The sequence below is a fragment of the Procambarus clarkii genome, chromosome 8 (genome assembly GCF_040958095.1).
Source record: "Procambarus clarkii isolate CNS0578487 chromosome 8, FALCON_Pclarkii_2.0, whole genome shotgun sequence".
In the NCBI taxonomy this organism is placed as follows: domain Eukaryota; kingdom Metazoa; phylum Arthropoda; class Malacostraca; order Decapoda; family Cambaridae; genus Procambarus; species Procambarus clarkii.
The window spans coordinates 9,222,109-9,235,348 of NC_091157.1; the positions used below are offsets into that span (position 1 = coordinate 9,222,109).

Consider the following 13,240-nt stretch of genomic DNA (forward strand, 5'->3'; position numbering starts at 1 on the left):
GTGACGATCGAGCCATCAGGACAGACACGCGAAACTATTCATTTTACATTGTTTTATCAGATCTGTTGTCATTAAGATCATATTTCATTCATATTCCTTGCTTTTTCATCGAGCGCGGCCGTGATCACTTTCCCAAATCATTGCGTAGAATTGCCATATTGTAAAGCCTCCCGGAGCCCTTGACTGCCGCCAGAGAAAACTCGCACAATACTAAAGTCAAAAGGAGCTGCGAGACAGGGAACCAAGCCGTTTGGGCACCTCGTCGGCCGAGGCGGCTTAGGGTCTTTACGGCCGCTGAAGAGGGAATGAACAAGTACGTATTAGGTATAATTTGTTACGGGACTAATATGCAAGTTGCCACACTTGCTGCGAGGGGGCCAGGGAGGGGGCCACGAATGAAGCCATCATGGTCACCCATCCAGGAACTGTACCTACCCCGCCAGGCCCCGCTTGTTCCCTCGGAGGTGGAGGAGGAGTGTGGTAATTGTCTTGAGGATTAACTTATGCCTTCACGTCTCTCTCACATGAGCGTCAGTCCTCTTGATGCCTGTGGAAGTGATACACAGATTTCCACTCTGTAGTCGCTGCCATGAAGTTAGAGAGAGAGTGAGAAGAACAAAACGAGACTAAATCTTGAGAGAGATCTTAGGCAATTAATTGGGCTGGGCACCATTCCTCATCCGAATTAGATGTTGTCTCAGATTTTGCTGGCATCTGATTGGTCGAGTGGGAGAAAGATAATCGCCTGGTACGAGAAAGCCTCAGTAACCTCTCCCATCCAATTCATCAAGGACGCCAGAATTCCAGGATATTTATGATGTATTACTTTTACGTGATTAATTTCTACTTTTAGCCACTGGTGATGGATGTATGGGGTCGGGGAATGGGTAGGGGGGATGGGGAGAGATGGGGGCTGTTTTGCATTCACCGAGTGGGTAATTAACCTTCCCAATTGAGCAAGATTTTAACACTTACTTTCTTATCAACGCAATACAACAAAAAATACTAAACAGAAAACCTTAACGATAACTAATGCATAAATGGTATTAAAAATTGATGTAATGTTGATGTATTTTTGGGCATAATGCCAAATCTTGAAAAACATTTCAGGAAAAAAAGTAATTCAGTATTTATTTTTATGTAGTGTTCCAAATTTTGTTCCTTCATAACACACATGAATCTTGGGAGACGGGGAACTTGTCGACATTATTTAAATTCGACTTTAATTATAATTCTGTATGTGATGTAAATCAGAGTCTTCGTTTACATTTTTCGACGATGAATTTACAGATTAAACTCAGTACGAACATCAGGTATGTGATTACATGTAGTTACTCTGATGCAGTGGAGTGGCTCACTGGCTTAGGTGGGTGTCTGTGGGTTGGTGGCTGTGTTCTCTCTCTGTGCTCTCTCTCCCTCTCTGCGCTCTCTCTTCCTCTCTGCGCTGTCTCTCTTGCTCTATGCGCTCTCGCTCTATGCGCTCTCGCTCTATGCGCTCTCGCTCTATGCGCTCTCGCTCTATGCGCTCTCGCTCTATGCGCTCTCGCTCTTTGCGCTCTCGCTCTTTGCGCTCTCGCTCTTTGCGCGCTCGCTCTTTGCGCGCTCGCTCTTTGCGCGCTCGCTCTTTGCGCGCTCGCTCTTTGCGCGCTCGCTCTTTGCGCGCTCGCTCTTTGCGCGCTCGCTCTTTGCGCGCTCGCTCTTTGCGCGCTCGCTCTTTGCGCGCTCGCTCTTTGCGCGCTCGCTCTTTGCGCGCTCGCTCTTTGCGCTCTCTCTCTGCGCTCTCTCTCTCTCTCTCAGCAGCCCACATCATCTGGCACACCAGTTCTCTCTCATTTCAACCCGTCCTCAGATCAAGTCCATTCCATTCAGCGGTCGACCCCAAAGACGCATTTATCAATTTTAACATGTTGTTCATTCAAAAATTAAGAATTTTTAAAATTATAAATTAATTTTGTTATATATTAGCACACCCTGCATATTTGATTAGGTGTTTTGGTTCTGATGGCGATTATTTGTATTTCTAGTGAGTGAGTGAAGCATTTACTGCGTTGTGGTTCCAACAGAAGTCATCAAATATCAGTCGGTTGAAATATTGCAGGAACAACCGTGGACATCTTCAAGAGGAAACTAGATTGTTTCCTTCAAGGAGTGCCGGACCAACCGGGCTGTGGTGGGTATGTGGGCCTGCGGGCCGCTCCAAGCAACAGCCTGGTGGACCAAACTCTCATAAGTCAGGTCTGGCCTCGGGCCGGGCTTGGGGAGTAGAACAACTCCCAGAACCCCATCAACCAGGTATCATCAGTGCAGCACTTGTTCCAGAAGTGTTCGGACGTCAGCAGTTGTGAGTCGTGTGTAAACTGTTTTTCCATTCATAAACAGGGGGTTTGGCGGGTGCATGGAATGGACTCTGGCCTTTGTTAACGGGGTTGGGCTGCATATATACCCTTTAACTGGCCAATATCTCCAATTGACTGGCGTGTTAAACGGATGTGTTCATATAGTGGGCAGTCACGTGTTCTCTCGCTGATTGTAAAAGAACAGTTTTTTTTTCTTCTACCACAGACGTGGCCACACATTTACAATGCTAACCAGCATATATACATTTTCTTCTGTCCTCCATGGACAGGGTTAGAGATCTGTTAAACATATAGTTCAGGGGTTTATTGAACAATCAACCACAGAAGGGGATTCGGTGCTTTTAAAATGCTAAGCTAACCTTCATGCGTAAATACATAGATACACAGATTTACGTATGCCATACATAAAGTGTTCGATGTGTCTTTTACATAGTGTCATTAAGAACAGGTGTTCTACCAGCCGCTACTCTAGAATACTGGAAGTCATTTGAGTCCCTAAACCTCTTAAATTCAAGTGTTCCTATATGATAATCCGGTAATTTAATCATAGTGAACATATATTTATTTTTTTTTTACACTTATTAAACGAAACTCATTTCATCGTCATTACAAATTGTGAAAACCTCTCTGCAAACCGAGTTTTATAATATGGCACAGTAAACAAATCCACAAGGGCCGTGACGAGGATTCGAACCTACGTCCGAGAGCATCCCAGACGCTGTCATAATCGACTGAGCTACGACATGGTAATAAGAATTGCAACCAGAAAATGTCAGTTATTCAATTTTAATTCCAGAAAATGTTAGATTATTGTAAAGTAATTCTGTTTGCGCTCTTCCATTTCTCACATCGCAAAAGTAGTCAAGGTTTCAAACAGTCTTAATATAGCTCTCTAAGGACGTGACTACTCTATTATGTTCTCTATGTGTGGTGTTGGTGGAGGCTGGTCAAGGGAAGGGATGCTGTGTCGGGTAAAATAGCGGGGTCGTGCTATACTTTATAATGGTGTAGCCTAATCTGATTGTAACTCCAAATCGGGCTGTTTGCACGAGACTGATCGATTTATATGTTGTACCTGCCTGAATGTTGCCTGCAGACGTTGACGAAGTGTGTGTGTGTGTGTATATATATATATATATATATATATATATATATATATATATATATATATATATATATATATATATATATATATATATATAAACGACACACTTGCATTAACCACAAGTCATATGTAACCAAAGAACTGTTTGTCGTGAACAATTCGAACCTTAGACAGCCTGGTGCTCCAAACACAATAGCATATCCAGTACGGTAATCATTTGAACATGACAGACTGTACAAAAAATCGTTGGTAGCTGAGACTATTTCCCCAACGTCCCGACAGCACTCGCCATGGGAAGAGGCGAATGCCTCTTCTGCTTGGCATAATCTTTATTCTGCTAAGTAGCATGTAAAAACGATTGCTTACAAATCCTTCGTAAATAGGCGTATATTGGATCATGAGTGGTTTCAGACGACAGATCTGATGCCAGAGTGAACTTCAGATGTACTTTCCTCACTGAAAAGTCCAAGTGTATAAGGAGCCAGCAACAGATGCACTCGTCAGGGTCATAGGACGCATAATTTATTTCTCTAAATAGATAGATGAATGATAAATGATCCTGGCACTGATCCTTGAGGAGATCCGCTTGTTTGACCGTGTAAGTCCGACTTCTTGCTTCTCACTCTGACTCTCTGGCTCCCGACTGCTAGACACTCAGTCACCAATTCCAGTGTTCAGGTTTATCTTGCAATTCTTCTCAGTTTTGTGTAATAATCCCTCATGCGGAACTTATATTTTTGGAAGCTCAAAAATGTATTATCTACCCATCTTCGGTCCTATCTATAATTCATTAGTTTATCATAGATCCCATGAAGGCTTGTTAGACATGATTTCCCATCACATGAGTCGTGTTAATGCTGGTTTACATCTTAAATAATATCGTTCAAGATCACACAAGGCCACAGTGGACTGCTCAGTGCTGGGTACCAGCTTCTTAACTTCCATGATAGCATTAAGCTATCAATTTCATTCTTTATATACAAGTGTCTTGACCACCTAATATACTCGCTAATCACATTCAACACAGGGGAAATGCAACACCTAGCTACACCCAAGACCTTAGCAACACCTAAGATTCAGATTAAACCCGACGCACCCACTCGTCTCTTCTATACAAATTGTCCACTTCAGGGGTTATCATGCAACCTGCTCTCGTACAAGACAGCACATATATGACTTATTGCTTATAGTCACTATTTCGCTTATAAATAAGTATATGTGATATATTCCAAGCGATCATTTTTTTCAAGGCACTAACTTTTTCTTAGTTTTATTAAACAATAGAGATTTTACACAAAATTTCACAATATCCTGAGTTACTTTACAATTTATTTAAATATTTTAGTTTTGTTTTATTATTTTTATTAAACTGTAATATCAGTATAGGTTTAGGTTCAGTACTAATTGTAATATCTTAACATACTAAGAAGGTTAGGTTAGGTTATGGTTTTCTATTCAGCTTTTTAAGGTAAACTCAAATATTCACAATAAATTAGTATGTCACTTATGCACTTATTCATAAGCAAGATATTGACTACAAGCAAGTGTGAGAACGATTTGTATCATACCAGCCCGTCCTCCTAAGGTTTCGCAACGTCAAGAAAACAGTCAGTTTAAAGTGGTCTCTCCTAACCTACCAGAGGACCCAAAACAGAAAACGCGACAGTACGTCACTTTCGCCAGCCGCTTCCATTTTCTAGAACGACAATTTGTGGCCTTATGTAATGCATACGAGCGAAAAGCGACGTTCTCAGTAGGAGGACAGGTTGGGCAATCATAGAACGGACGGTCTCTAAATCTTTGAGACTCGTTTAGACGTTAGTTCTTCAAAATCACACTCAAACGACACCTAATATCACAATACAATTAGAATGTTATCTGTGGAAAATCCCAGAGCCACGTAGGATATCAGCTAACTGGTGGTCTGGTTGACCAGCTCATCAGACAGGACGTCTGGCCAGAGACCGGGCCGCCGGCATGTTGATCCCCGGAACCATCGCAAGGTCAGGTAGCATTCTTTAAGAATGTGTATGTACTTTTCTTAGGAACCATACATAACCCACTATAGTATTCTTGCTTTATTAACTCTATCCAAGTGTGTCTGCTGGAAATATACAGGTGAACCAACCAGGTGTCTGCTGGAGCAGCAACCAGGTGTCTGCTGGAGCAGCAACCAGGTGTCTGCTGGAGCAGCAACAAGGTGTCTGCTGGAGCAGCAACCAGGTGTCTGCTGGAGCAGCAACCAAATGTCTGCTGAAAAAAGTGTGTGTGTCTAGCAGGCACAACTTACTGCCACTTTGCCCTAATGTGTTTCAAGATTTACTGCATTGTTCCCAAGTCATATAAAAGTATGATTATATGATAATACATTGCCTGGCCCGACCGCTTTCGTTCCGTCTTAGGACGCTATAGTTGTCTCATTACTTCCTCTGTTGTGGCCTCAATATGTGCCAGTCTCCTATCTTGGGTTACCTCTGGGCTTGGGGGAGCCTGAGAGAGCCACGACAAACCTTTGGGTTCAAGGCTTTGTCGTGGAGCTATCGGGGGAAGCGTCAAGCCACGACGACTATATAACACCTTGAACGGGTCAGGATAAGGATTTGGGATGGGACGGGGGGAAAGGAATGGTGCCCAAACACTTGGATGGTCGGGAATTGAACGCCGACCTGCATGAAGCGAGACCGTCCCTCTACCGTCAAGCCCAAGTGGTTCGGAAGGGAAGGGAACTATCAGGGAGAAAGCACCAAGCCATTGCGACTATATAGCACTGGAAGAGGTCAGGATAAGGATTTGGGATGGAACGGGGGGAAAGGAACGGTGCCCAAACACTTGGATGGTCGGGAATTGAACGCCGACCTGCATGAAGCGAGACCGTCGCTCTACCGTCCAGCCCAAGTGGTTGGGGGCAGATACAGTTAAGTAAATTAATCATATAATAGAGAAAAACAGATTATACAGAGAGTTATCAATATTAAATAATGCTTTAAATCGAGAGGTCAGTTTGACAATAGATACGAATTTTATTATAATTTTCGTTAGCAGTAGTGAAACCTTGATTTTGGTTTGATAGTACTCAGCATTATTTTTCGTTAGCAGTAGTGAAACCTTGATTTTGGTTTGATAGTACTCAGCATTATTTTTCGTTAGCAGTAGTGAAACCTTGATTTTGGTTTGATAGTACTCAGCATTATTTTTCGTTAGCAGTAGTGAAACCTTGATTTTGGTTTGATAGTACTCAGCATTATTTTTCGTTAGCAGTAGTGAAACCTTGATTTTGGTTTGATAATACTCAGCATTATGCAGAACTGCAAAAAGGAGGAAGTCATTGGTCACCTCATGTTCGTCCTACTGATTGTCTGATCTGTTTATGTTGATATCTGTTGTGATGTGAAGGGCAAAATGCATGCTTTGTTTATGGGAATGAATGTAGCTTCATTGAGGCATAAATATAGAATTAGGAAAGCAGAGAATAGGAATTTAGTTATTTAATACCACTTCCTGGGTTACTTGCAGTACGTATACACAGTATGCAGTATGTATGCACAGTATGCAGCACGTATGCACAGTATGCAGTATGTATGCACAGTATGCAGCACGTATGCACAGTATGCAGTACGTATGCACAGTATGCAATATGTGTGCACAGTCACGCCGGTTTAATGCTTTCTTCTGGTAATCAACTTACCGCAGTTGTTCCTGATTTCTAGACTTTAATCTTTGGGTCAATATTTGCGTGTTTGTTTCTAAATATAATTATTATACCTGGTGTCGTGTATATGTAGCACGCTTGAATGTACTTAAAAGAGACATAGGAACGTCTTCATTATAAGAGAAAGTACCGTTGATATATGTTATCAAGGTCATATAACTGTTATATGGTGGCGGAGGAGGAACATTATCGTCACGTTACTTTTTATACATTGATTATTACTACATTCAGCCCAATAGGTTTGCTGCATCAATAGCGTTTATTAGGTCGCAAACCTACGAGACTTGCAATGGTCGTAAGTTCGAACCCATCTCACAGTCCGAGTGGATCTTACCATTGATATTATCAAGTTAAAGTAATTTCTATGTGTTTCTATTTTGTTTGCTATGTTACGGCTATGAAAGCTGCCTTAAAGAAAAATTTGTTGTGGCTCTTCAGTTTGATATTTAAAGTTATCTATGAAGAAGTTAAGCTGGAAAATCTATCTGACAATATGGAAAATCAAGCCCACATTTAAGGCTATATAGCAGTCGATAGTTGTCGCAATAGGAGCCACTACCCCTTGCCAAACATTTACAAATCCTATGTAAAAAGTTTTGTGGGACGGGCCGCAAGCTTCTGGCCTCGAACCTTGGACATACGCAGACTGTCTGATATACGAACGACGAGAGAGAAAGAGAGAGAGAGAGAGAGAGAGAGAGAGAGAGAGAGAGAGAGAGAGAGAGAGAGAGAGAGAGGCATTTCAAACAAAGCGAGATATGGGCAATGAGAGAGAAAGATAAACAGGCAGAGATAGATAGCGAGACAGACAGACATCGAAGACGGAGGCGACCTGGGCACCACCGGGGATTAATTATAAACTACATCTATAGTAGTTTATAAATCACAATTGTCATCTTTCAAGTCATTAGTGCCATCTCTTCGGAAGGTTTGTAAACAATTTTTACTGTAATAATCACTTTCTTAAGATTATTGATCGCTCTTTTTCTCTTATTGATCTCTTCTTAACGCTTATTGATCCCTTTCTGACGCTAATTGATCGCTTTCTGACGCTTATTGATATCTTTCTGACGCTAATTGATCGCTTTCTGACGCTTATTGATATCTTTCTGACGCTAATTGATCGCTTTCTGACGCTTATTGATATCTTTCTGACGCTAATTGATCGCTTTCTGACGCTTATTGATATCTTTCTGACGCTAATTGATCGCTTTCTGACGCTTATTGATATCTTTCTGACGCTAATTGATCGCTTTCTGACGCTTATTGATATCTTTCTGACGCTTATTGATATCTTTCTGACGCTAATTGATCGCTTTCTGACGCTTATTGATATCTTTCTAGCACATATTGATCGCTTTCTGGAGCTAGTTTATGATTGACACAATTACAGCTTAATATAACACAAATTGCTTAATATAACATGTTTCTTTTTCCTTGAATCGTTGTCGCATATTTTTACATTCGAGATCAACATTATACGTAAATTATTTATATAAACATCATGTTAAAAAAAATTGAACAATTCAATACTTTAATTTGATCTCGCTGACTTAGCTGGGGCTTGACAGCTGAGTGGACAGCGTTTCGGATTCGTAATCCTGAGATTCCGGGTTCGATTCCCGGTGGAGGCGGAAACAAATGTGCAGAGTTTCTTTCGCACTGTTCGCCTAGCAGTAAATAGGTACCTGGGAGTTAGACAGCTGCTACAGGCTGCTTCCTGGGGGGGGGGGGTAACAAAAAGGAGGTCTTGTCGAGGACCGAGCCGCGGGGACGCTAAGCCCCGAAATCATCTCAAGATAACATCTCAAGAAGTTATAACTCCGGAAAATGTATATCCTGAAAAAATAAAAGCAAATTTACATTTTATTAGCGTTGCAGATTATCTTAAAAACATGAATGATTATCTTATAAGCTATGTACATTATCTTTAAAGCATGACAGATTATCTTTAAAGCATGACAGATTATCTTATAAACTTTACTGATTATCTGTCAAACAGATAGGTCCTAGATCTGTTCAACCTCTGCCTGAGGCAACCTCTTGACCTATGAAAGGAGACCCAGCTGATATCTTGTTCTCTTTGATCATGTGACCCGCTAATGATGTTATCTCTGCTATCATGAGGGCCTTCGTAAGCGATCACTGCATGGGTCACTAGGCTTAGAATAATATTATCTTTATTGGTCTGCTGAGTCTGCAACTGATACTATTGCTAGGACGAATGTCTGGGATGATGAGGATGATGTTATTAAAGAGTTAATGAGCTCCGAAGCACCAGGAGGCTGTTTATAACAATAACAACAGTTGATTGGCAAGTTTTCAAGTTTGTAAATTGTTTAATAAATGTAACAAAAGCCGTCAAAGATTGAGGAAAGGTATACTCGTTCGTAAGTGCTTGCGTAACTGCTTCGTGAATCTGGCCCCTTGCGACTATACGTGACATGAGACCTCTGAAGGCTAATTAGAAGGTCGAAGGAGGTCGACAGGAGTGTCATCACTCTGGTGTCATCAGAGTGACGAGCAACGGAACTGTCACTTCTCGTTCCGACGGATGGGGGGTCACGTTAGGTGACACATCGACACCTCTCTGTTCTCAGAGCCTTTTTAATGCTCGCTAATGTGCTGTTGTAAATACGAGTCAGCAAGGAACCTTACTTCCTTTGTACCCACTTGAGTTAAATTGTTGATAAATCTCTCTTTAAAGAGATTAAGATCAATGACTGTCTCCATATAATTTATAATGTCTTCGAATTATTCACAATGTCTTCGGATCGTTGATGATGTCTTCTGATCGTTGATGATGTCTTCAGATCAAAGTTGATGTCTTCAGATAATTGATACAGTCTTCAGGTAACTGATAAAATCTTCACATCACTGATACTGTCTTCAGATCATTGACATTATCTTCAGATATCTGATAATATCTTCACATCCTTGACAATGTCCTGATATCATTGATCAATCTTCAAGCCATCAATGTTTTGATTCAGGGTCCAGAAATCATCCCCAAAAAATCGTGTCATCGCAAGAAAACAAAGAGTCAGGGGCGACTCTTACCACCCAGAAGGACCCCACTAAGGACCCGAGAGCAGATGCTCAGTGCTGTTGCAAGAGTATCATCATTCACAGTGAGGCAGGTGCAACACAGATCTTGCATAATGCATCGTGGACTTGATGATCGTCACCCTGGGCTGAAGATCACTTGGTTTGCAAAATGCTAAACTTTACTTTCCCATTTTAATTTTGTCATTCTTTGGTCATTGATCGGGTCATTTAAACCTTTAAAGTTCATAGTGAGATATATATATATATGTCGTACCTAGTAGCCAGAACGCACCTCTCAGCCTACTATGCAAGGCCCGATTTGCCTAATAAGCCAAGTTTTCCTGAATTAATATATTTTCTCGAATTTTTTTCTTATGAAATGATAAAGCTACCCATTTCATTATGCATGAGGTCAATTTTTTTTTATTGGAGTTAAAATTAACGTAGATATATGACCGAACCTAACCAACCCTACCTAACCTAACCTTACCTATCTTTATAGGTTAGGTTCGGTTAGGTAGCCAAAAAAGTTAAGTTAGGTTAGGTTAGGTAGGTTAGGTAGTTGAAAAAACATTAATTCATGAAAACTTGGCTTATTAGGCAAACCGGGCCTTGCATAGTAGGCTGAAAAGTGAGTTCTGGCTACTAGGTACGACATATATATATATATATATATATATATATATATATATATATATATATATATATATATATATATATATATATATATATATATAAAATATAATATAAAGTTTAACAATTTATGCAATGTACTATTTATGTATTTTATTTTCTGACATTCTTAGGTAAGTTTTCCGTTGCATTTGTCCCCTGTATATTCTCATTTTTAATTTATTCAACAATGGGAATATTAAAAGTTACTTGTAAATCAATTCTGAGCTTTTTCTTTTTACAGAATCTCGACTACAGCTGCGATATTGTCTTCGTATATCGCGATTACAGGGCATTATGTCATATATACGTGTGCTAAGAAAGATATCGCCTGTGCATCTCCCTCCGGTGTAAAATATTGCGAAATTAGATACGGGCTCGGTTATTCTTCTTAAGCAGGTTCTCCGCCGGCCCATGTTTACATTAGAAAACTAGCTCTGTCAACGTCAGAGACCTCCCCCCACCTTTCTGCTTGACACACACACACACACACACACACACACACACACACACACACACACACACACACACACACACACAACCACGCAGAGAAGCAGAAAGATGCAAAGGGAGATGGAGAGCTTAGAGACGGCAGGAACCGGTAGTTACATAAGGCCAGGAGTGAGTGGATGCACAAGGAGAAAGCTGGGTGCCATACATTCCCCTTGGGAGACGCCGTCACTGGCCTGGCTACAGTTATCCCATAATATAAGGCCTCTTCGGCGTAGGGGTGGAGGTGGAAGAGGAGAAAGGCTCTCCATACGAGAGGAGAAACGAAAAGGTGGAGAAGGAAGAGGTGGTGTACAAGGAAAGAACGAGGAGGAAGCGAAGGAAGCGAATATATGACACCACCAAAGTAATTGTTGAGTAAAGGTGTTCGAGATCATATACCAAGGCAATATGAGCAAGATTATAGTTTAACAACCCGTTCTCGCACTTTCCCACAGTCAATATTGACTTATTAAATACGTGCATATGTGACATACTAAACATACTAGTTTACCTTGAAAAGCTTCATAGAAAACACCGACCTTACCTAACCTTCTTAGTATGTTAAGATAAGCATCTTATTGCTTCGTAATTACAATTATTACTTAACCTATACCTATAATAGGTTAAGTAATAATTGTAATTACGGGTTGAGTTTAAAAGTCTTTGACGAATTCAACACCAGTAAGTGAGTTGGTCCACCTGTGTGGGCCTTCTTGTACGGTCCTCACAATCTTCTCACCTCTTACCGGCCGGTTCCAGTCTTTAAAGACTCCATGTCAGTTATGAGCTGAGAAAAGAAGTTTGTGAAACTGTTATATAAATTGGTGTTCGAAATTCTTACTCTTCTAGGAGCTTTGATACTTTAGATACAATTAAAACTTGGATAAATAGAAAAAAATAAATCTTAAATAGAAGTGGACACAAGATCAAATGGCAGATCTTGTTTATTAACATTCGTTTATTATTTTTTAGAAAGTTAGTAATATATTAATAAACCAATATTAATTTGTTTATTAATTAATGTATAGGTTAATTTTTTTTTTGAGCCACATAGCAATCAATATTTAAAGCAACAGAAGATATCGAACTTCGTTTGTTATGACAAGGAACAATGATCAGCTCTCAGCCATAGAGAGTGATCAGCTCTCAGCCATAGAGAGTGATCAGCTCTCAGCCATAGAGAGCGATCAGCTCTCAGCCATAGAGAGATCAGCTCTCAGCCATAGAGAGTGATCAGCTCTCGGCCATAGAGAGTGATCAGCTCTCAGCCATAGAGAGTGATCAGCTCTCAGCCATAGAGAGTGATCAGCTCTCGGCCATAGAGAGCGATCAGCTCTCGGCCATAGAGAGCGATCAGCTCTCGGCCATAGAGAGTGATCAGCTCTCAGCCATAGAGAGTGATCAGCTCTCAGCCATAGAGAGTGATCCGCTCTCAGCCATAGAGAGTGATCAGCTCTCAGCCATAGAGAGCGATCAGCTCTCAGCCATAGAGAGTGATGAGCCATAGAGAGTGATGAGCTCTCGTCCATTGAGAGCTCTCAGCCATAGACTAGTTCACGAGTCTTTCAGGGCTGCGACTCACTTTGGGAGAAAATAGTGAAACCAACAGTGAACAACAGTGAACACAACAAGAAAACATAATGGATTGAAAGATAGGGAAGTCCTACCTGGAAAAACTTAATGATATTCAACTATGGAATGACTGAAATCAACAAGCAATGGAAGAGTGGTTGGACTGAATACTTTGACTCTCAGAGAGTATTTGATGCTGGCCCTTTCAACTGACCCCAAGTCCAAGTTAAAGTTTGCGATTGTACAAACTATTAAAGAAATAAATTGGATGGTAAATTGCTTAAC

The 13,240-nt window shown here is 40.9% G+C and overlaps 2 protein-coding genes across 2 annotated transcripts; both read left to right on the top strand.

The window, feature by feature from the left end:
* Nucleotides 1-4,015: 4,015 nt before the first annotated feature.
* On the top strand, nucleotides 4,016-8,553 carry LOC138359592 (uncharacterized). Its single transcript, XM_069318939.1, has 2 exons — nucleotides 4,016-4,060; nucleotides 8,140-8,553. Exons 1-2 carry the CDS (start codon nucleotides 4,016-4,018, stop codon nucleotides 8,551-8,553), a joined length of 459 nt encoding a protein of 152 aa, XP_069175040.1.
* Nucleotides 8,554-11,464: 2,911 nt separating this feature from the next.
* On the top strand, nucleotides 11,465-12,890 carry LOC138359593 (S-antigen protein-like). Its single transcript, XM_069318950.1, has 3 exons — nucleotides 11,465-11,492; nucleotides 11,620-11,747; nucleotides 12,588-12,890. The coding sequence occupies exons 1-3, from the start codon at nucleotides 11,465-11,467 to the stop codon at nucleotides 12,888-12,890; spliced, it is 459 nt and encodes a 152-aa protein (XP_069175051.1).
* The last annotated feature ends 350 nt before the right edge of the window (nucleotides 12,891-13,240 follow it).

Excerpts from the sequence above, each read along its gene's own strand:
- LOC138359592 (XM_069318939.1), top strand. The coding sequence starts at position 4,016 with ATGATCCTGGCACTGATCCTTGAGGAGATCCGCTTGTTTGACCGT. Across the intron at positions 4,061-8,139 it reads AGATCCGCTTGTTTGACCGT|ATTATTGATCGCTCTTTTTC; the intron begins GTAAGTCCGACT and ends CACTTTCTTAAG.
- LOC138359593 (XM_069318950.1), top strand. The coding sequence starts at position 11,465 with ATGGAGAGCTTAGAGACGGCAGGAACCG. Across the intron at positions 11,493-11,619 it reads CTTAGAGACGGCAGGAACCG|GGGTGGAGGTGGAAGAGGAG; the intron begins GTAGTTACATAA and ends TCTTCGGCGTAG. Across the intron at positions 11,748-12,587 it reads GAATATATGACACCACCAAA|AGAGATCAGCTCTCAGCCAT; the intron begins GTAATTGTTGAG and ends TCTCAGCCATAG.